General features: G+C 40.3%; 1 protein-coding gene across 4 annotated transcripts in view; it reads right to left on the reverse strand.

The window, feature by feature from the left end:
- The window catches only part of USP12 (ubiquitin specific peptidase 12), a 108,862-nt gene that overhangs the window by 9,324 nt on the left and 74,389 nt on the right, over window positions 1-25,149 (reverse strand). For 2 of the 4 annotated variants that reach the window (XM_055317486.1, XM_055317487.1), the window contains 3 exons: window positions 19,349-19,546; window positions 15,516-15,594; window positions 11,021-14,207 (listed from right to left, as the gene is read on the reverse strand). In XM_055317486.1, coding sequence (XP_055173461.1) covers window positions 14,106-14,207; window positions 15,516-15,594; window positions 19,349-19,546 — 379 coding nt within the window. In that variant the 3' untranslated portion in view covers window positions 11,021-14,105. Of the gene's footprint in view, window positions 1-11,020; window positions 14,208-15,515; window positions 15,595-19,348; window positions 19,547-25,149 lie in introns of those variants that run through there. The other 2 variants (XR_008663394.1, XM_055317485.1) reach the window with 1 other exon arrangement.

A 25,149-nucleotide genomic window follows, 5' to 3' on the forward strand; every position in this document is an offset into this window, starting at 1 on the left:
TCATTCTGCACTGCGAGCTTGTTCCTATTGCAGGACTTATGTGTTTGCTATTCATCCTAGGGGCCGGAATGCTCTCCACCCAGCACTTCCCACAGCTGGCTCTCCCCCTTCCAGTTCAGCTCAAATGTCACCTCTTCAGAGAGGCCCTCCTGTTTCCCCATATGGATGGCAGGCCTCTCCGGTTCAGTCACCACAGCACATGCCCTGCTCATTCCCTTCCTACACGCCACGGTATCTCATGCTGTGTTGTTTGCCCCCGTTAGGGGATACATTCCTTGGAGGCAGCCAATCTCATTTGCTTCTTCATTGCCTGGAATAGTGCTGAGCACAAATTACCTGCTTAACACATATTTCTTGAATGGAGCAATGAATGAATGACCCCTTCAGTTTACGTATCGGTCTAGAGTGTCTGATTAACACTCATTTTCAAGGAAGCTGACTTGTTTTTTTCTCTTAACCGTAATAGAACCTTGTTTTCAACCTTCTGTTTTATTATTTTAATTTTTAAAATATTTTATTTGTTAGAGAGAGAGCAGAGGCCAAGGGAGAAGCAGGCTCCCCACTGATCCAGGGCTGGATCCTAGGACCCTGGGATCATGACCTGAGCCGAAGGTAGAAGCTCAACCAACTGAGCCACCAAGACGTCCCATCTTGTTTTATTCTTTTTCTTTTTTTAAAGATTTTATTTTTTTAAAATTTATTCCCAAGGGACACACACACACACAGAGAGAGAGAGAGAGGCAGAGACACAGGCAGAGAGAGAAGCAGGCTCCATGCAGGGAGCCCGATGGGGAACTCGATCCTGGAGCTCCAGGATCACACCCTGGGCTGAAGGCAGATGCTTAACCACTGAACCACCCAGGCATCCCCCATCTTGTTTTATTCTTAAATGCCTACCCACCTGTGCTTGGTCTGTATCTTGTATATCTTGAGTTTGAGACCTTCTACTTATTTAATACTTTGACACCAAAAAATGACAAATATTGCCTCCAAACCACAGCTTCTTTGTTGACTTCCTGATGCACACTTAACCTACCGGTCCCACGCTCAGGAGTTTATGGTGGACTGTCAAAGGGCATAGGGGCTCCAGCAGTCAGTGTTCTGTCTACACAGACTGCAGAAGGGGAGCACCTGTGTGGGCTGCTCTCTCTGTACAAGACAACACACCCTCTCCCTGCTTCTAGCTCATGTGCTCATAGCAGACCCAGAGACTTAGCCGTGGGAAGACTAATCCCAGTGGCTGTGACCTCCCCTTGCACAATGTGACCTGCTCCCAACATCTTTCCCTATTGGCATCTCCAGGCCCTGAATTCCTTCCTGTTCTTTCCATCTTTCCTCTGCACCCTGCACTTCTAATGAGGGGCATCGCCAAAATGCTTTTACCCAATAAATACGCTCTCTAGACAGCAGATCTCTTCAACAAAGTCAAACAGAGAAGAAACAGGAGGTTAACTGTGGCAGGCCGTATTTCCCAAAGACAGGCCCAGGACCTCCCTCCCACCTGTTCTTCATCACTGGCACCAGGTGGTATTTGAAGCTGTGGGATTAGATGAGGAGGCTGCCCAGAAGTGTGAAGAGAAGGGAGTAAATGGCCTAGAAAAGAACCCTGGAGAACACAAACCCCTTAGGGCCAAGTGGAAGCCATCCCCCCCAACTTCCACAGCTAATCCTTCCATCACATCCTTTATTTTTATTAACTTATGATAGTCACAGAGAGAGAGAGAGAGAGAGGCAGAGACACAGGCAGAGGGAGAAGCAGGCTCCATGCACCGGGAGCCCGATGTGGGATTCGATCCCGGGTCTCCAGGATCGCGCCCTGGGCCAAAGGCAGGCGCCAAACCGCTGCACCACCCAGGGATCCCCCATCACATCCTTTAGATTCTACCTCAGTATTTTGTGTCCCCCCCCCCCACCCCCACCCCACCTTCCATTCCTGCTGCTGTCACCCTGTCCAGGTTCTCGTGCCTTCTCGATCGGATTACTACAGGATTCTCATTGGTCTTCCCCCTCCAGTTGGGAGGGATTGACGTCCACACTGCAACTAAACTGATCTTCATTCTGATAGTCATCTACTTGAAATCCTTCACAAGTGCCCTACGTCCATTTTCATAAAACCCAAACTTACTAGCTTAATAAATCAGGCCTCTTGGATTTAGAACTCTTTCTTCATATTGCCAAATGCACTCTACCCAAATAGCAATGCTCTTCTGTGCCAGGTGCCTTCCTGATTCCTCTTTTTTTTTTTTTTTTTTCGATTCCTGTTTCTTTATACGTGGGCTGCCTCCCCCTCTCTCCCTTCCTGGATCCACATAAGGATCCACTTCTTGAAAGCTCAGTTCAAGTAGCATTTCCTCTGGGAGGCCTTCTCTGCCCAGCAATCTGATTTAGATGCTCTTCCTCTGTGTTCCCACATTATCTTATTTATGTTCCCATTATGGCTCTCAACACTCTGTATCATTGCAATTAATTATTGATTTGGTTCTTTCGCTGAACTGAATATACAAAGTCTCGTTGAATTTTGTGTCCTCAGCAACTGGCATACAGTAGACAGTAAATATGTACTGAATAAACACACCATTGCTAACATTCATTGAGCATTTTCAAAGTAATCCTCACTCCCTGAATCCTCGTCCACACTATGCGTGAAGTAGACACCACCAAATTTCTCTATTTTACAGACGAGGGCTGACGCATAGGAGTTTACTCAAACGAACGCAAGGACTGGTGGGGTTGGGCTGTGAAGGTGGTCTGCCTCTAGAACATGTGCTCTTAACCACACTACACTATCTATAAATAACTCCTTCAGGACATTTTTTTAAAAAGACTATTTATTCCTGAGAGATACAGAGACACAGGCAGTGGGAGAAGCAGGCTCCCTGCGGGGAGCCTGATGTGGGACTCCAGGATCATGCCCTAGGCCGAAGGCGGTGCTAAACCGCTGAGCCACCCAGGGAATCCCCTTTTTTCTAAATGAACTTATGTTCTACACTGTAAGCTCCATGAGAACAGAAATTGCGTCTTAGTCATCTTTATGTCCTTTGCAGCAACACATATGATGCTTTTCCCATAAGGACTCCTTCCCATAATTCATTATCTAAGAAATTAGTGTGGGGTTTCAGCCCAAGTTTCTAGACAACACTATCTGAGCAAATACTGCCCTGAAGTGTACTAAGTATCGCAACTCCGTTTCACAACGTTCCTACATGACAGTAGTACTTCTGCCATTTTATGAATGAGGGATATGGGCTCAGGGGGTTATGTAACTTGCTCGAGGTCCAGAGTCTGGAAGGGTCAGCTCGCTGTCTATTCCAGTGCATGTGAGGATGTGACATGCAAGGAAGGCAGTAAATGTTATGGTCACCCACCAAGTGATCAACAGTTCAGGTCCAGCCTGGTGCTAGGAAAGACACCAGGAGACCTTTGCCAGAGCCACTTGGCAGAGATTCTCCTGGAGAGACACACCAGGTGAGATTGAAGAGGGTTTGGAGCCTCCCACCTCTGATGGGACTGCCCCACCTGCACCCCACAGAAGGCAGCAATTGCGGGCAGGTTCTTCTGATCTCTCTAGACTGGGCTTTCATCTATACAGTATTATATTCGTTTTTGCAAAACTCCTTTCCACAAGTTTCCAAGTTGCCTGTCAACTGCATGTTTTTTTTCCTTATCCTGAGGCATCTTAGGGTCCTTAAAATTTATCAGCTTTCCATAAAAGGGAGTTTTTGTTTTTTTAATGCCAGAGCAAATGATACAGACATAATTACTTCCAATAAAAGCTTTTAAAAGGCACCCAACAGGGGATCCCTGGGTGGCGCAGCGGTTTAGCGCCTGCCTTTGGCCCAGGGCACGATCCTGGAGACCCAGAATCGAATCCCACGTCAGGCTCCCGGTGCATGGAGCCTGCTTCTCCCTCTGCCTGTGTCTCTGCCTCTCTCTCTCTCTCTCTCTCTGTGACTATCATAAATAAATAAAAGGCACCCAACATTCTTCAACATGAGGCTGCAAATTTTATGTCTGTCCTGTTATTAAATGTCTCAAAATCACTGCAGACTTTGAGACATTCAATGAGTTCAGTAATTACCTGAGAAGTGCAATAGTCATTTCAGCTTTTTACAAATCTTAAATTCTAAAGTCAAAGCTTTGTACATGTGGCACACAGGGGTACATCCTGAGCATATGAATTCCTAGTGGTGTACATGCCACCATGGCCAGGCCTGCCCAAACTGCCAGGCAATTGTCGGTATTAAAATCAAGTGCTTAGAAACAAATTGTGGTACTTCTGTACCATGCAGCACCCCCATGATCTGACCCCCAAGCCTGGTCCTCTCTGTGGGATCCTAGCAAAAGGCTTCTCTCCTCCCAGTTGTGTGAGCTAGAAGTCCTCCCAGATATGCCTCTTCCCTCACCCCCCTCCAGCTAGCCTAGTGACCAGTCCTGTCCCACCTGAGGCCTCATCACATCCACTCTGGCTCCTTCCACACCCCTCTTCACACCACAGCCAGGAGTTATCTTCTCAGAGTACAAATCTCCCCACTCCTTCCTCCTTTGGTGTAAGATCATAAACCTTATCCCAGTTTGTAACTTTGCTTTCAGTAAATTAAGTAATTTTTTCTTAAAGAACTATTTTTTTATTTTTATTTATTTATGATAGTCACACACAGAGAGAGAGGCAGAGACACAGGCAGAGGGAGAAGCAGGCTCCATGCACCGGGAGCCCGACGTGGGATTCGATCCCGGATCTCCGGGATCGTGCCCTGGGCCAAAGGCAGGCGCTAAACCGCTGCGCCACCCAGGGATCCCTGTAAATTAAGTAATTTCAAAGCAGTTCCAATCCATAGCTGTATATGGAGCGTATATGATGTACAGAAATCAGACACTACAATGCCCCTGCTGTGTTCATGACAGGGATTTATTTATTTATTTATTTTTTCATGACAGGGATTTAAAAATATATCTGATCTTTTGAACAGAGTGCAACAACTGCTAAGAGTTTTAGAATGTTAAATATATGGAACACTGGGGCAAAAGGGGGGCTTACCTGTAGTTGTATTTTCTGAGGCTTCCCATCATTACATCTAATAATCTAATCCACTGACATGCAATTTTGCAATTTACTTTTCTCATCATTCTATCATCCTTGCTTTTTTCCTGAAAATCCATGCAAAACTGGCAGGTTAAACAAAACTAGCCAGTAGAAGTCCAGCCAAGAAAATGTCATTTCCGCAGCCTAAAATAAATACCATTTGGAAAATGGTTTCAACCGAAGGGAAAAGGTACCAGCAAACCAAAGTTTCAGTTAAAAACAACACAACTGGGTAGCCTGGGTGGCTCAGCAGTTTAGCGCCGCCGTTAGCCCAGGGTGTGATCCTGGAGACCCAGATAGAGTCCCGCATCGGGCTTCCTGCGTGGAGCCTGCTTCTCCCTCTGCCTGTGTGTCTCTGCCTCTCTCTCTCTCTGTGTCTCATGAATAAATAAATAAAATCTTTAAGAGCAAGACAACACATCCAATCATTGCATTTATCATCCCAAACTGTGAGCAGATAGCATGATTTCACTCTCTTGTTTCTGGGCCTTGCATGCAGTAGTCAGAGAAAGACTGTAATGACATGGTTGAGTATAGTAAAATCAAGATTCTACTTTATCCTTCTGCAATTTTACTTAGAAAGGACTCAACATGTGATTTCCCAGACTTGTTGAGCGAGGTGTCCTTCATTTAAGGTAAGCAGGTCGTTTTGAGTATGTCTTAAGTCAGCCACAATTCAAAAGTCCCTAAATCCAAAGGACCTAAAGGTTCTTCAAAAGAAAGCATTTGCAGAAACAGTGGTGGGAAGTCCCCAAGGCCATCCTGCCTCCTCAAACTGAAGGCAAAATGAATTCAACATTGCTGGGGATGGGCCGCAGGCATCTGAACATCTGTACAACTCTCCGGTGATTCTGCTCATCACTCAGATTTGGGAATGACTCATCAAACCCGTAAAGTGGGACTGTTTTCCTTCATCTTAAAACAGAATTTTGCTTATTTGAAAACAATTGGGAGGCAGGAAGTTTTAATTAGTAAGTTTACTGTCAGGATTTAATTATAGGTCAGATCATTGACAACAGGTGAGGAAATTCAAGAAAGGAACCAATTATTAAGGTGAACTATAGTAAGCAACATACGATGCAGAATAGCATAAAGCTGGTTTCCTCAGAAATCAGGTCCATAGTGAGCACCAGGGTGAATTCCTGAGAGTAAGTTAGAGCCTTGGCTTAAAGGAACAAGGGGGGAAAACAGTATTTGAAGCAGGCTTAGAAATTCTATTACTGAAGAGTATTATGAGTTAATATTCTTAAATTCTCATTATACTTAGTATCTCTAAGCCCTTTGACGGTTTTTGACTTCCAGATTTCTCTGTGGGTCTAGCAATCTGACTGCATCTCTGTGAAAGCAATGATACTTTTTTTTTTTAAGATTTTATTTATTTATATATGAGAGATGAGAGAGAGAGAAAGAGAGAGAGAGAGAGAGGCAGAGACACAGGCAGAGGGAGAAGCAGGCTCCATGCAGAGAGCCCGACATGGGACTTGATCCCGGGTATCTAGGATCACACCCTGGGCTGAAGGTGGCACTAAACCACTGAGCCACCGGGCTGCCCAGCAATGATACCTTTCTATTCCATTTTTCTCCACCTGTTTTGTACAGCTGTGTAGAAGTTCAAGCATTCAGTTGACTTTCCTAGCAAGCTGTTTCCTTGGACTCCTTCTTAGGTGGTAGATTCCTCAAGGGCAAAGACTATACCTTCAACTTTCTTAATAGTGACCTACAGTGAGCATGGAAGTATTGGTTATTTGTAAAAATCTTTTGATGCTCTCCTACTCTTCCAAAAAGCTGAAAAGCAGGGAATACTTCCAAACTTAATTCTGTGAGTCCAGCATTACCTTGATAGCCAAGTCAAAGACAATTTAAAAAATTATAGACCAGTACTCCTTATTAAATACTCATGCAAAAATCATGTACAAAGTACTGACAAATTAAATTCAGCAGCATATTAAAGAGACTGTACTAACAAAACCAGATGGGATTTACTCCCAAAACGCAAGAGTTGTTCGACATATGAAAATCACTATAACGCATTAACAAAACAAAACAAAAAAACCCGCAAAAGATCATCTCAATGACACAGAAAAAGCATTTCACAAAATTCAATACCCATTTCTTGACACAAACACTCAAACTAGAGATGAAACTTCCTCAATGTGGAGGCCATATATAAAAAACGCACAGCTAACATCACACTCAGTGGTGGAAGGTTGAACGCTGCTTCTCAAACATGAGAAACAAGGCAAGGATGCCTGTGTTCAGCACTTTAATTCAATGCAGTAGTGAAAGTTGTGGCTAGAGGAATAAGGCAACAAACAGAAGTAAAAGGCATGCAAATTTGAAAAAGATGAAGTATAATTATCTGTTTGCAGATGACATCTTATTTTTTTTATTTTTTAAATTTTCTTTTAATTTTTATTTAATTATGAGAGAGAGAGAGAGAGAGAGAGAGAGAGAGAGAGGCAGAGACACAGGCAGAGGGAGAAACAGGCTCCATGCACAGGGAGCCTGACGTGGGATTCGATCCCGGGTCTCCAGGATTGCGCCCTGGGCCAAAGGCAGGTGCTAAACCGCTGCGCCACCCAGGGATCCCATGACATGATCTTATAAGTAGAAAATCAAGATTTACCCCAAAACAGTTAGAATAAACAAATTCAGCAAACTTGCACGATATAAAATCAATATACAAAAATCAGTTGCATTTTTACACACTAACAATGAACAATCCAAAGAGGAAAGTTAAGAGAACAAATCCATTTACAGTACCATCAGAACAGTAAGATACTTAGGAATAAACTTAACCAAGAAGGTAAAGGATTGTTACATTGAAAACTATAAAAGAAAAAACAAAAAACTACGAATGTCGCTGAAAGAAATTAAAGACAACACAAACGGCATTGTGTGTTCGTGGAAGACAGATTCAATGCAATCCCTATCAAAATCTCAGCAGCAACTTTTACATAAATTTTTTTAAAAATCTGAAAATTCATATAAAATTTCTAGGACCCTGAACAGCCAAAACAGTCTTGAAAAAGAACAAAGTTGGAAGCCTCATGTCTCTTGATTTCAAAACTTGCTATGATAATAAAAACAGTAGCGAGTGGCGTAAGAACAGACATACTGACCAGTAGAATAAAACGGAGCCCAGAGACAAACCCTCACATATATGGCCAATGGATTTTTGACCAAAGTGCCAAGATCATTCAATGGCAGAAAGAACAGTCTTTTCAAGAAATGGTGCTGGGAAAACTGGATCTCCACATGCAAGACAATGCAGTTGGACCCTTACCTAACAACATATTTAAAAATTAACTCAAAATAGATCAAAGACCTAAACATAAGAACTAAAAGACCCTGAAACTTTTACTAGAAAACAGAGAAAAAATGTCCTGACATTGGATATAGTAGTAGTGATTTCTTAGGACGCCAAGGCATAGGCAACAAAAGAAAAAAATCGCTAAGTTGAACTACATCAAAATTAAAAACTTCTGTGCATCAAAGGATACTATCCATAAGAGTGAAAAGAAATGGGAGAAAATATTCAGAACTTATAAAGAACCCCTACAAATAACCCAATTTTTAAAATAACCCAATTAAAAAAATAGACAAAGAATTTGAATAGACATTTCTCCAAAGAAGTTATACAAATGGCTAATAAGCACATGAAATGATGCTTAACAGCCACTCATCATTGGGAAAATGCAAATCAAAACCACAGTGACATCAACTCCCACCAGTTAGGGTGGCCACTACCAAAAACACTCAGGAAAAATAAGTGTTAGCAGGGATACAACAGAAACTGGAGTGTTGGTGCATCACTGTTGGGGAAAGTCAAGGGGTGCAGAGAGCAGCAGGGAAAGTTCCTTAAAAAGTTAAAACAGAGGCGCCTGGGTGGCTAGGTTGGTTAATTATCTGCCTTCAGCTCAGGCCATTGTCCTGGGGTCCTGAGATAGAGCCCCGCATTGGGCTCCCTGCTCAGCCGGGAGCCTGCTTCTCCTTCTAACAACCTCTGCTGCTCCCCCTGCTCATGCTCTCTCAAATAAAATCTTAAAATAAAAAATTAAAAAAACAATTACCACGTGATCCAGCGATTTCCTGTATATACCTAAAAGAACTGAAGTCAGGGACTCAGATATTTGTGCATCCACATTAGTAGTGGCATTACTCACAAGAGCTCAAAAGTGGAAACCACCCAAATGCCCATCAAGAGATGGATAAAAATGTGGAATATTACCAAGTCGTAACAAAAGAGATGCTGACACTTGCCCCAACAAGAACAAAGCTTGAAGACATTATGTAAGCGTGGTAAGCCAGATGCAAGAGTACAAATACAGTAGGAGTCCACTTACATGAACTACCTAGGGCCATCAAATTCATAGAAAGCAGGAAAGAAGTTACTAGGGCTGAGGGGGAGAGGAAGTTATTATTTAATGGGTATGGATTTACTATTTGGGGAGATGAAAAATCCTAGAAATGGATGGTGTTCAGAGTTGTGCAACACTGACAGTGTGCTTAATGTCACTTAGTGGCCCACTTAAAAATGGTTAAAATGGCAAACTGTATGCTGTGTTTTCCACAACAGAAGAAAACACCTTGGTAACAGTCACAGTGAAGGGCTTGGCAATGAAGTTCTACCTACTTGAAACCTGCATCTGCTACGTTCCAGCTGAGTGACTCTGGGAAAATGACTCAATCTCTGGAGTTTTAGTTTCTTCTTTTGTAAAATGAGGTATCATGAATGCACTCAGAGGTCATCGTCAAGATGAGCATTAAGAAGGAAAAGGTAAAATGCCAAGTATAGGGCCTTATCATGCCATCAGCTAACAAATGATGGCTGATTTTAGCAGCTCTAGAAAGGAAGGTAGTATATTATCATAGAAAACATAAATGAACAAAGTTAAAAAAAAAGCTTCAAAAGAACACAAACAGGTCTTGGGGAATAAGGCAACTTGAAGAAAGGGAGGGGCAGTCTTGGCTTTGCAACAGTTTGTGAAAAGCACTCTTGAATACTGAGAATTCCACTTATTAAAATTTCAATATAAAGTGTGTGATACAGATGTTTGAGAGACTGCAGTCTCAGGTCCCCACTGGCGGTCTAGTTCACCTGTTACTGCGCTTTTTGTAAGACCACTCCAGAGAGAGGAGTAAACAAGTGTTTCCAGGACAGTCTCCTGAGAGTGAGGAAGGCAGATGATGTAATAAAGGCAATGTTAGTAACTGAGTCACTCACTCAACAGTGGAGCAGAGTTTCAAGTACAGGGTGAATACTCAAAAGTTAGATTTTACAAGAGCAATCACTACACTGGAAGGGATGAGGAGCACTAAAAAGACTGCCTTTTACTGTATTTGCCCCTCTGTGATCCTAAATTTACATTTTTAAACTTGGGATTTTTGGAAAGACAACACTATAAAACACATAAAAACAAATGCCAGGTACACGATGATTCCATGTGCTGTTTTACACACACGGAATGCTGTTCTGGGAAAATCTCTTTGGGTAACAGAAAATAGTTCACAGCAAGAGCAGTAGGGCAGGTCCCCAAGTGTATCCAGTTGAACTTTAACAACCCCGGGGTGAGGGGCACCATGTCTTTGCAGTGGAAGAAACCTCATCTTACTTCTGACTCCCCCAAAAAGGAAATATGAATAGCCCCCTGTTGTCCAGAAGCCCTACTGATAATGTAAACAGGTCATTAACACACATTTTGTGTATGTTTTATAGCTGATGTTCTTACAATAAAACTACAGAAAAGAAAATGTTAAGAAAATCCTAGGAGAAAATATGCTCACAGTACTTACTGTATTTATATATATATATAAAAAAATCCGCTTACAAGTGGACCCACACAGCTCAAACCCGTGTTGTTCATGGGTCAACTCTTCTTCTAATTCACAAAGACATTTGAGGCAAAAGGGAAAAAAACACACTTAAAAACCCACAAGCACAAATAAACCAACTTTAATAGATATTATTTTATATTTATATAGCGCCTTCTTCAAGAACCTTAGATGCTTTACAGACATTATATCTAATTAATCCCCACAACAACCCTGTGAGGTAGGTATTACTCCCATTTTACAAGATAGGGAGACTGAAGCACAGAGAGGTTAAGTGACTTGCCCAAGGTCACACAGTTAAATTCACTGAAGAGCCAGGACCGGAACACCTTAGCCTCCCAGCTCCCAGTTAAATACCTCATGAGAGAATCTTTAATGAAAAGTATCCTTAAAGAAAATATCAAGAGTAGTATGTTATGAAAGTGAGGCCTTTCTACTGCCATCACGGAAAAAGAAAAAACCCGATACTGATGGTTAAGAGGCAACAAGACCCATATATTACACATTTCCTTTCTCCCCTTCTCCTGAAGTCTCATGGCCCCTGTCTTAAGTAATCTTCTAAAGGTAAAGTTTCCAAGACAGAAACCATACGACTTAGCAGTGAGACTTAATTTAGAATATTTACTTTCAGTTACGATAATTTATAGAAATTTTTATTCCAATATACAAAATATGGGACAGCCATCCCAACAAACATGTACATAGTTAGAGAGCAATCAGCCACCATTTACAACTTAACCCCGCCCTTCATTTCCATCACAGTCAACCAACACACAACCTCACAATGCTTTCTAGAAGGGTCACTTTTCTTACTAAATACCTGCACTTTTTTCCCCCAACCCTAACCCTATGTTTTTAAAGTATACTGAGTTTCTGATAAGCTTCAAAACATTTTATGTAGATGCAGTTGAACGAACAGTAAAAAGGAAATTGAGAACTATCACCCCAGTCCCTCCCCTGACAAATCATACTATCAAACACGGTGTGGATGTGAACAGTGTGTGACTACCAAGGAACTCAATAAAAATGCCAGAGCTTGCTTTAATATGAAATGTAACCTTGCCTTTTACTGTGTTTTTTTAAATGCAAAATGTAGAAACATGGCACCGTATTCCAATGCGGGACCTCTATGCAAATGACTTCATCTATCTTTCTTATCCATGCTGTGGCCTGGCTCAAGCACAAACGGACTCAGCCTCACTTTACGTCTTTCTCTGTGCCAAAGGCTGTGGAAACACAGCCTTGAGTGCCAAGACAATTTGGTTTAAGCCCTCAAAATAAAAAATGTATCCACTTCCACGTCTGTGACCTTCCCCACATTCTCCGTCGTGATTCTCTGTGCAATGTTGCCATCAGGCAGGCTCCATAATTTGTATAAACCCCCTCCAGCCAGCGTAAGGCTTTAGCAACTCTAATCTTAAAAAGTAACTTGTCAAAATACATCATAATTTTCTCCCAGCACATCTTGTTTCAACAGCCCAATTAGCCAAGTGACCCTGTTAAAAGATCAGTTCATGGAACGAATAGGTGAAGTCATTTCCTGAGCTAAAAGATACAGATAATAAATGTTAATAAATAGCAGCAGACAAAAAAGTTTTTCGTTTTTTTTTTTTCATATTCAACAGTGTTAGTAAAATAAGTTTAGAAAATTACAGCAATTAAAAAAAAGTTACTGCCTAAAAGGACTTAAAGGACATCCAAGGCCTGATCACTCTTCTGAATATGTATATTCAAACTATTTCCTACACGGTACAATGGGCCACCGTCTGACAACTTACTGATGATGCGTGGGAAAGTGTCAACCGCAATGGTTCACGTACATTTTACATCACATATATTACTTCTTAAAACTCCCAACAGAAGGAAGTCTTAACAAATGCCAGGTTTAATTTCTGAACACTCTTCCAGTAAGATCTGTAAAGATGAAGGGGTGGGGGGAGAGAAAAGGACTTGCTCTGTGTGCTCCTGGTCTGCGTCACCAACACTTGATCCTGGGCGGGTTCGTGGCAGCCACACAGGCTGCTAGGGTTCTGACAGATCACTTCTTTCCAGGGTAGAGAATGACATTTGAAAAGAACGTAACTGCTATGACACGAGATTTCCAAACATGGCCTCAACCTGAAACGTTAGAGTACTTAAGAATTCTAAAGACTGGTGCACCACTGAGCCAGAACTTCTTTTATTGTTCCAACTGTGACAGGGAATTTTTGATAGCTTTTTATTGTACTGAAATTAAAGCTGAATATTGATTTATAAACTATAACAAAAAGGACAAATGTTTAGCCAGAGATATCAGTTCCTCCTGAAAAAGAATATTTACCTCCTCTTGTTGCAATTTTTCTTAAGGTATCCTATGACTTAAAATAGAGTTTAAAATTCACCTTAAAAATAGAAACAAACAGAAGGACTAGTTAAACTTGACAAAAACTAATAAAAATATGCTCAAATTTACGGACAGAATCGTGGGCACTTCACACAATACTTAGACTCTACCAGTTTTAAGTAAAATAAATAAGAAAAAAATTATAATTACAAAGCCAGTCTTTCCCCTTGGGGAAACAAAAAGCCACTTCTGACCAATTGTTCCCTACATATACATATACTGTATATTATTATAAGCTTCTTCAGAGAAGCAAAACATATTTGTCTTCCTGACACTGGATTCTAGTTATCTATTAATTTTTACATCAGGAAGGCAACTCCAAGTGTTGGGCCCAAATGTAGTTCTGGTTTACGCTTGAAAAGACCACCAAATACTCCTTCTGTGTATCTGCAACACGGGCAAAGTTACACAGCGTGTTCAATCCTCTCCTTAAGTAATTAATACAACCTAGCACAGATTCCTAGTCTTTCTACTGCACCCCCAAGGAGTTCAAATCGTTATTGGTGCAATTAACAAAGAGAAATGCATGTCAATTACTGGAAGGCTGTTTTACAAGAGGAGCTGCTATCTCTGATCTCACTTCCTTGTTGTGTGGAACTGCAGACAGCATGATACCTGAGCAAATAAATCAACTACCATGATAGGAAGAGCGTGTTAATCCACAGTCTTTGCTTTATTGTGTGCAAAGTGTGCTACTGCCCCCTGAGCTTCCTGCATTTCTCTTTTCTTGAAAAATCAGTGCTTGATCCTTTCCAAAATAACCAGAGAAGAAATGAGGCAGAAAGTATCTCTTCATCACGGTCCCTCTCAGTCCCGAGACTGATAGAAAAGGATGTAACCAGACTCAGAGTTCTTTGAGATATCTGATGTCAACCCGTAGAATTCTTCAATAGCTTGTGCATCTATTTTCTGTGAGGTAAAACGGAAACGTTAGTACAGAAATGAGCTCCTGGAACTGCTTTAGTTCAGTAAAATCTTCCACATTTCTTAGAATTGTGCTTTTTCCTTGTTTATTTTTTTTCTTGGTAATTATACACACACACACATATTTAATTTGCCAACATACAGTATAACACCTAGTGCTCATCTCATCATGTGCCCTCCTTAGTGCCCATCACCCAATTACCCAATCCCCTTATCCATCTCCCCTTCTGCGACCCTTCATTTGTTTATAAAACAGCTCTGCACAATAAGAAAGGCTTAAATTAAAAAGACTGATCATACCCGTACACATTCTCACCAATGTTGAAGCAAACAGGGCTCTCGTATACTGCTGGCAGAAACGGAGAATGGGACAGAGACTCTGGGGAAATGTTTAGCATTATCTTTTAAAGCTGAACATACAGCTACCCTTTGATCTAACAATTCTATTCCTCAGTAATAGAATTACCTGAACTATATGAAACCATCAATTCCCAACCATTTGTGACCTACAAAAATGGCTAAATGGCAATTTTGTATGGTCCTACCTAACGTACACCCAATAAAAATGAGTGTGTGTGTGTCCAACAAAAGACTTAGATCTGAGTGATCGAGGCAGTTTTATCGGTAATAGCAAAGGACAAAAAGGCACATTTCTACCTTGTTATATCCTTACAAGGCAACCAAAATGGACAGCTAGATACAAAAGAAGTCATACTGGAGAAGTCTGTTTATATTCAAACAGAGGTAAAATTAATCATAATGATCAAAAACAAAATACTGGGTTCAGGGAATGGTGGATAGAGGGGAGGAAAGCCATGAGAATTGACCAGGAAGAGGATGGGGGGGGGGGGCTCAATAAAGAGTGTTGAAAATGTACTCAGTCTTCATCTGGAGAGAGATTACTATGTGTGTGTGTGTTTGTGTGGGTGTGTTCGTGCAGGTACACAGGAGTAAGCATGCATTCACATACAAAAAATTCAAGTGTTGCTTAAGATTTGTGTACTTTCTGTATATTATGGCTCAATAATTTTTGTTTAAACAATGAAAGATTGTTTTAAACTAGCTCTCTTGTTGAGGGCTTTTGTTTTATTCTAAGCATTTTTAAGGTCACCTGACCATTCAAGCATGAGGATTGGTCATTGGGGAGTAAGAAGTAGGAATCTGACTGCAATCTGAAGACCTCGACATTTGTCCCATACTCGTCACCTATCATATGAATGAGAAGCTTGGAGAAAGAATAGTAAAATACACACATAACTTTGAAGAAAGATAAGAAATTCAGGAACTACTTACTTCTACAATGTCGTCATCAAACAACAACCAAAACTCATGACTTTTAACTATTGCAATATAATGACCTCGATTGGGACCACTAAAACAAAGAGAAAGAGAAGTTAATTTTATACAATGTTTATTAATACCATTCTTCTATGCCCTCAACTTCATGTTCTATAAAGTAGGATAATAACTGAAACTGACAAAAAATACTCCTTTATCTATTCTTCCCCAAAACATCAAGCTACATTGATGTGAACTGGCATTCAATTTTAAAATCAAGTAATTATTACTCTACTTTGAGATATAACTAGCATTCTATTTATATAAAGCTATGCTATTCGAATTATTTGTTGTATCTGTAAAAATTATTTTTAATTATTATTATTTTTTTATTTATTTATGATAGTCATACAGAGAGAGAGAGAGGCAGAGATACAGGCAGAGGGAGAAGCAGGCTCCATGCACCGGGAGTCCGACATGGGACTCGATCCCGGGTCTCCAGGATCGCGCCCTGGGCCAAAGGCAAGCGCCAAACCGCTGTGCCACCCAGGGATCCCTGTAATAATTATTTTTAAAATAGTTTTCAAATTTGTTTCTATGAAAAATTTAAATATATCTATTTTTTAGCATTTTGAGGGAATGACAGGGGGCCACAGCCCCCCGAGCTAAACTATAGAACAACGCATGTAGAATTTTTTTTTCTGTCTTATTCCCTTGGCCATAGTTTTTCTCTTGAGGAAAGAACATGCCATGCCTAAAAAAGCAGATATCAAATCTATAGTTCTAAAATCAAGCTTGACCTTCATAAACTTCTTTAAAAATAAATGACATTGTATAAGGATTATCAGTGCTATTTTTAAGTACCTCGATCTTAGCAACATTATTTGTCTCTGCATCTCATTTTAAACAATTCTGCAATAAAGAAATCTAGAAATGCATAAAAATGCAAGTGGGATTATTTCTAAAAAATACTTTGCTTTATAAAGGACATAGCAAAGATTTTAATCTCTCCCAGTTTAGGTATGACTTATTATAAAAGCTTCTATATAATTCTTTATTAAGTTATATTTCTGTTGTAATTATTATAGCATTTGAGGTAATTTTTGATACAAATTGTGGTTTATGGTGAATATTATCTTAAAAGTAGCAACATCAGATAATAGAATAAGCAGCATCCTGTGTCTGTCTAGGCTCCTCTGATCCTGCTAGGGGAGACGAGTACCTTAGGTGACAAAATGACAAAAACAAGAGTATAGAGGAAAATGCCTCAAAACTTTCTTTTAATGCTTTGAGGCTTTTAATGCTAAAACAAATCTTAAAAAAATAAGTTATAAATATGTATGTATATTTTCCCTATTTCTATAGGGTTCCTCTAAGAATTTTTTTTTTTTTTAATTTGTAAGGTGGTGAACATGAAGAAAAATCCCAGAAAGGCTGAGGAACGGCACCTGAGGGAGAGGGAGACAAGTGGGCTGAGGGCTGGTAGGTATGAGACTGCAAAGGGTAGGAAGCATTCTCCTTTGGAAAAGAGGTAGTTTGAGCAACAGACAAAAGTTAATTACAGAAACTATAATAAGATGAGTGAGGGCTGAAGCTAATAAATTTATACCTAAGAAAGCTGTGAATTAGGGATTTGCATCCTGAACAGAAAACACGCTCGGTTCAGTACATATGAATGCCTCCTGTATTGGTTGCTGTGGGGATTAGAAAGACACCAACAATGCCCGGCCCTGAAAACACTGTGACTACAGCAGAGAACCCTCCAAAAACACAATACAGGGCCAAATAGGATGTAAGAGTAGAGCTGCAAGGGTCGTGCAACCGACATATCTCATCCAGCAAGAGAGGAGGTGGGAGGGAGAGGGCTGAGGAGTCAAGGGGACCTGAGATGGGCTGCAAGGATCATACTTAATGATTCTGCAAGCACCTGCTAGAAATCTACTATACCCTAGACATTAAGGAGAGAGAACGTGTAAGCTGGACTGGCACAGACTTATTAATGATGAGCATCCTCCAGAGTTGAAGGATGTGGCCAAAGCACACCCTTTATCCTTGCAAATGAAATATAACTATGAATAAATCTTATAAATAAAAAATAAGAAAGATTCTGAAAATGTTATTTATCTTTTGTTAATGGACAAATTATTCCTGTCTTAAGAAGTGTCTGTTCTCATAACGGAAAAAAACCTACAGAATGATAAATATAATAGAGTCCCAAAGCAGTAAGTAATGGCTAGCAGTGCGCAGCCAGCAGTTCTGTGAACACAGAGGCTTGGCACAAAATGGAGCCGGGCTGGACAGAAGAGCACCCAGGACATCCTCCAGAGAGGTTTAAAGGGCTAGGGAAGGGGAAAAGGCAGGGGGAATAACAGTGAGAGAAGAAGGAGTGCGGCAGGGGGCTCTGGTTGTGATCAGGAATCTCAGAGTTCGTGGCCTCGTGAGTAGAGCAATTCCAAAACTCTATCATAATCTAAGCAGACTGAAACTACTCACTGTTCCCGAATTTGAACAGGCTAAAGAACAGTAAGGGAGGACCTGAAAGGGCAACATGATGATGTTGTTATTGTTATGCAAACGTAGCAGCAACTAAGTGATGTGCATTCCCCCTTTAAACCTACACCACAGCAAGGTGTTAATTAATATTGTTTCCTTTTTAAACAAGTGAAAGCCGGCACTCAGGGAATTCTGTATGAAGTCATACCAGCCATAAATGGCAGGATCAGAACTGAAAGCCAGGTTTCTTGGACTCTAAAACCTCTGGGTTCAATCACTGCACCAAGGCTGTTTCCTCCATTCAGATGTCTCTACCCTTCCTTTAGAAAGAGAATGTTCCAAACATAGAAAAGGAAGATTACTGCTGAGGATGGGAGACTGGGAGGTAGGCCTGACAGGGACAGTGGAATTACAGCAAGGTGACCACCCTCCTGTGTCCTTACAGGTTCTGAACAGAAAGCTGGGAGGGACAGCTCAAGGTGAGAAGGTCAGGGACTTTTTTTTTCATTGGCTGTAACATGCTGTTGGTACAAGCTTCCCCAAGCCATGGGGAAAAGAATGAGTGTCTCTTTGAAAATTATTACAGGAGGGCAGCCTGGGTGGATCAGCGGTTTAGCGCCACCTTCAGCCCAGGGTGTGATCCTGGAGACCTGGGATCGAGTCCCATGTTGGGCTCCCTGCATGGAGCCTGCTTCTCCCTCTGCCTGTCTCTGCCCCTCTCTCTCTCTCATGAATAAAATCTTTAAAAAAAAATTATTACAGGAAGTTCTAAACAACCAATGAAGACTGCATGTTCCAAATATAAATTTTAATTGTGTGATGCTCCTGTAGTTTTGAAAATTTTTTGAGCTATTTTATAAATCCACATACACAGAATGACATATCATACTAAATTATCAGGAAATAAATATACTGACTGATAGAATAAAAAAACTTGTCTTTAAAGATGATTTCCAAAGCCATCTTAAATGTTTTCATAACCATGAACAATTAATCTCAGAAATAATTTATTTCGCAAAATCTATTTAGGCAGCATCATTTTTACCAACAAGAGGGAAAGAAGAAAAAAAGAAAAGAAAAAGAATAACAAAAAGGTCTTTAAGTTCCTTTATAGTACTATTTATAGAACAATAAAAATAAAATTTGGGCAATAATGTTTCAATATATAAAAGCTTAAGGAGGAAATAAGTACACTGTATCTGAAACACCCCATTTTGCAATCAAGTTACCCTGATACTGAAGACCTGAAGGATAAGGAGGCCCTGAAGGTCCGCCCTGGAAGCACCTGGGACGATCCCGAACACCTGCCCCAACGGCCAGGGAGCCTCGCAGGCTCATCCCATGGATGCAGTTACCTTCCACAGTGAACCACCACGGCAACAAGGTCATACATTCTGTCAGGATTGGTTGCATCGCCAGAGGTGTTAAACAGACGAAGTTCTAAAGGAAAAACTACCCGGTAAGACAGTTTTGTGTATCGATGAAGTTGATCCATGTATTTAAACCTCTTCAGGTGCAGAGCTAGAATCATGGGCAGTTTTTTAACTTTCATCCTATTCAAATAAACATGGAAACAAAATTTCATGAAAGGCATTCATACCACGTCCTTAAAAGAACTATCGAACTTTATGACTCCAGTAACAAACAGTTTTAACGGTCGCTTTTAATAGCCCAGCACTGCCCACTTTTGCATAGTTCTACCAATTATTTTTCTATTGGCAAAGCAACATTCTAAACATCTTAAGACTACCCACTCTGCCCATCACCACCAAACGACATAATCTGACTTTGCACTCCATATGGCTTCAAAATAGACAGACTGGCATCAGTTTTTTGTTAAGAAATCCTTATTCTGAAATGCAGATCCCTAAGGATAAGGCTAACTGCATACGATAACCAATGATGGGTGGAGGAAAACCAATTCCTTGCAGCTGCTTAACTTCTTTGGATGTGAGACTGAAAGCCATTTGTTCTATCAGTCTATATAATTCATAATGGCTGGAGAATGGGGCACAACGAGAAAAGCATTAAAGACCATTCCACGAACGGTGTTTGGCAGAGATAAGAAAGAACTCCATATTCAGAATAATGACTACATGTATTCTAGAAAGAGTTAAATAATCTGCAAATTTAGGAGATAAGTCTTTAACTATAAAACAACTGGTTATCCTCCACATTCTAAATAATCTTTATTGTACCCTTAAATGCCATTTCTCCCTGACATAACTTCTCTGCTCCTACTTTCCTAAAGAGTTTATTCTTCTGAAGGTTAAGCTCAAATGTTGTAACCCCTGGCATAAATAACTCCCCCATCAGCACTTCACAGAATCACTGTGTGTGTGTGTGTGTGTATACACAGTTTATGACACTATAAAATATTTAGATTATGAGTCTTTCTCTTCTAGGATCTGAGATCTTGGCAGGTAGAAACTTTTTTTTTTTTTCACTTTATTTCTCTATCAAGCAACATGCCTGGCACATGACAGATACTTGACAAATGTTGTGGAACCGAATTCTCTATGTGTTCAATGAAGCAAAACACTTTTCATAATTAAAAGATGAAATTTACTAAGCCATTGCCTCTAATGAAGTGAAAACAAGAACCATTCTATAGCACTACACTAAGTCTGCATCCCATAAATCTTAAATGTGGTGGGCAGCTTATTTTCCCAGAAACATTTACTATTCTACCCTGGCCTTTGAAAAACATTAGCAAGAATAAGCATAAGCAGATAATCATTCCTATAAAGAAATCTAGCAGTAAGGATTCTTTATGGCCTTTGCCTCAGTAATTCCACTTTCAGAACTGAAATATATCATCTCAAATGCAAGATTTCTGGAAAAAAAATCACATCTAGAGTTATTTTATATTGTGAAAAACTGGGAAAATCCTAGATATAGGCATATCAAAGATATTGTGGGTTCAGTTCCAGACCACTACAGTAAATATCACAATAAGGCCAGTGAAATGAAATTTTTGGTTTTCCAGGACATACAAAAGTTAGATTTACGCTATACTGTAACTAATAAATGTGCAAAAGCATTATGTCTAGAAAAACAATGCAGATACCTTAATTTAAAACTATCTCATTGCTAAAGAAAAAGTAAACCACCATCTAATCCTTTAACAAGTCATAATCTTTTTGCTGAAGAAGAGGATCTTGGCTCACTGTTGATGACTGTTGACTCATCAGGGTGGTGGCTGCTAAAGGCTGGGGTGGCTGCAGCAATTTCTTAAAAGACAACAATCAAGCTTGCCATCTTGACCCTCTCTTCCTTTCATGAACAATTTCTTTGTAGCATGGGATGCTGTTCAAGAGCATTTCACCCACAGAACTTCTTTCAACCTGAGAGTCCATCTTTCAAACCCTGCTGCTGTTTTATCAGCTAGGTTGATGTAATATCCTAAATCCTTTGTTGTCACTGCAACAATCTTCACAGCATCCTCACCAAGAGTAGATTCCATTTCAAGAAACCACTCTTTGTTCATCCATAAGCCGCAGCTCCTCATCCGTTTGAGTTTGATCATGAGATGGCAGCAATGTGGTCCCATCTTCAGGCCCCACTTCTAATTCCAGTTTTCTTGCTGTATCTAGCACATGTAGTTACTGCCTCCACTGACGTCCTGAACACCTCCCCTCCAAGTCCTCTGTGAGGGTGGGAACCAACTTCTTCCAAACTCCAAACAGAATGTTATTTTGACCTCTTCCCATTTTTCTTAATGGCATTCCATTTCCAGAAAGTTTTCCATTGACTGCCCAGATCCATCAGAGGGATCACTTTCTATGGCAGCTAGACTTATGAAATATATTTCTTGAAAGACTTGAAAATCAAAATAACTCCTTGATTCCTAGGCTGTGGAATAGATGCTGTGTCACAGGCAGGAAAACATTCATCTTGTTGTTCATCTTCATCAGAGCTCTTGGGTGACCAGGTGCATTATCAATGAAGAAACAATATTTGAATCTTTTTTTTTTCCTGAGCAGCAGGTCTTTATTTGAATATTTGAAGCAGGGGTGGGCTTCAAATATTCAGCAAACCATGTTGTAAACAGATGTGCTGTCATCCAGGCTTGTGGTCCCACTCATAGAGTACAGATTTTGCATCATTCTTAAGGGCCCTAGGATTTTCAGAATGCTCAATGTACACTGGCTTCAACTGAAGTCATCAGCTGCATTAGCTCCTAACGAGAGTCAGCCTGTCCTTTGAAGACTTCTCTAGCTATGAAAGTCTTGATGGCATCATCTTCCAACAGAAGGCTGTTTTGTCTACATTGAAAATCTATTGTTTAGTGTAGCTGCCTTCATGAATCACCTTAGCTAGACCTTTTGGGTACCTCACTGCAGCTTCTATACCAGCATTTGCTGCTTCACCCTGTACTTTGTTCTGGAGCTGGTTTCTTTCCTTAAACCTCAGGAACCAACCTCTGCCAGCTTCAAACTTTTCTTCTACAGCATCCTCACTTCTCTCAGCCTTCATAGAATGACAGAGTTAAGGCCTTACTCTAGATTGGGCATTGGCTTAAAGGAACACTATGGCTGGTTTCCTCTTCTGTTCAGACCACTCGAACTTTCTCTGTATCAGCAAATAAAACTATTTCGCCTTCTTATCTATCATTCATGTGTTCACTGGAATAGCACTTATAATGCCCTTCAAGAACTTTTGCCTTTGCACTCACAACTTGGCTGACGTTTGGCACAAAAGACCCAGCTTTTACTCTGTCTCAGCTTTCAACAAGTCTTTCTAAGCTTAATCATTTCTAGCTTTTGATTCAAATGTAAGAGATGTGACTTTTCCTTTCACTTCAGCACTTGGAGGCCACTGTAGGGTTACCAACTGGTCTAATTTCCATATTGTTGTGTCTTGGAGAACAGAGGCCAGAGGAAAGGAAAAGATGTGAAGGATGGCCGGTGGATGGAGCAGTCAAATCACACATTTATCAAGGAAGCTCATCATCATATATGGGCACTGTTTGTGGTACCCCCAAACAGCAAGAGATATGTAGCTGGATTCAGTTTGCTAATGTGTTGATTTTCACATCTTTGAAATATCACAAGAGGGGTACTACTGGTCTGTAATTTTCTTGTAATACCTTTGTCAGGTTTTGGTATCAGGTTTATGCTGGTCTTAAAAATGCATTGGTGATCATTCCCTCTTGTATGAAGGAGTTTGTATAAGATTTATTGTGCTTTGCTTTATTGCACTTCACAGATTACTGCCTGTTTTTTACAAGTTGAAGGTTTATGGCATCCCTGAGTCAAGCAAGTCTATTGATGCCCATTTTCCAACATACAAACCTCACCTGGTGATGATATAACAGTTCTACTAAATAGAATGATGATTTTTTTCCTCATGTTTTTTTCTAAAGACAAATAACTGTAAAAATGGGAAGATTCCTTTGTATTTTAGCAAAGTAATAATAAATATGTAACAAGCATCTTAAAATATTGCATAGTATATTTCCCCACCTGAAGATTTTGGATTGCTAGCCTCCAGAATTAGCAAAGTAATAATAAATATGTAAGAAGCATCTTAAAATATTAGCATAGCATATTTCTCCTGAAGATTTTGGACTGCTAGCCTCCAGAATCCTAATACATTTCTGCTGTTTATAATCCACCCAGTCTACAGTGTTGTGTTCCAGCAGTCTCAAAGGACTGAGGCAGGGTATGTGTGCCAGGGGTGGCTGGGGATGTTGACTACAATGTGGCGACAAAATACTCACTGTTGACATGACACTAACCATGAGTAGGACCTGCACATGGAAGAGTACGATATGGATCTAGTTATGAAAATGGAGCAAATGGGAAGAACTTGCCCTCAGAAATAAGAATCTCAATTACTACATCAGGGCAGCAGAGACAGTGGCCACCATAACTTGATGCTGAGTGGCCTGGGCACTGCACAAGTCTTCCCCAATGCCTCATATAGACAGCACTGGGCCTGGAAGTGGGTTAAGCTAAAGATGGCATCAAGGGAGCAAGGAGTGAAGAGAGGAAGGATGTGTAGCAGAAAATCAGTCAGGTTGGCTCAACTCCCAGTCCAGCCACTCATGATCAGATCCCCATCTAAGGCAGAGAGGAGGGACAGAGGAGCACCACTCCAGCACCAATCCCAGATGCCCAGATGACAGGAAAACACCACCTGAAACAAAGCCATCAAATCCTCTCATTTCAGTTCCCCAGGGACATCACTTTGCTTTTATCCATATGCTTTATCCACCCATTGGCTAACAGCTTATGGTTGTTTCACCTACATTTACCAAGCTGGTATTTTTCCTGCACTGTGCTATATATAGTTCAACAGGTGTGCTATATAAAAAGGAGTCTAGTCTATGTGCAGGTAAATTCTGTATAAAGCTAGATAAAAAGATAAATTTATTTATCTATTATCTATTTATCTATTATTTATCTATTCTGAGGGTCTCCTCAGTCTATAATATGAAGCATGAATAAATAATGAAGAGGAAACTTTATTATACAGCAAATTCAATTGATCATGGAATATTTATTTTATGGTAACATTTCCAGAAATCGTTCTTTGGTATTCCAAGACTGAAACCTTTGGTTTTGAAGACAACATTGTCTTTACCTTAATACAAACAGATATATTCTGAATGAAGACCAAACCATATGCATTTTTCTGTGGTTAAAACACACATAACATAAACTTTACCATCTTAACCCTTTCTAGATGTATACTATAGTAGTGTTCCTGACAAAGCACACTGTTGCACAACAGATCTCTAGAAATTTTTCATCTTGCAAAATGAAACTCTACACCCACTGAACAACTCCCCTTTTCCCCTTCCCCTTAGATCCTGGCAACCATCATTTCACTTGGTTACTAAAAATGTCACTAAAGATTCCCCATGTAACTGGAATCACACAGAATTTGCCTTTTTGTGATTAGCTTATTTCACTTATCATAATATGCTCAAGACTCATCCATGTTGCAGTATGACAAGCTTTCCTTCTCCTTTAATGCTGAATAATACCCCACTAGATGTTCATCCTACATTTTATCCTTTCATCTGTTGATGGACATTTAAGTTGTTTCCACCTCTTGGTTATTGTAAACAATGTAGCAATAAACACAGGACTGCATATAATCTCTTTAATACTCTATTTCTAATTCTTTTGGATATATATGTAGA

Source organism: Nyctereutes procyonoides, unplaced genomic scaffold (assembly GCF_905146905.1).
Source record: "Nyctereutes procyonoides isolate TBG_1078 unplaced genomic scaffold, NYPRO_anot_genome, whole genome shotgun sequence".
NCBI lineage: Eukaryota > Metazoa > Chordata > Mammalia > Carnivora > Canidae > Nyctereutes > Nyctereutes procyonoides.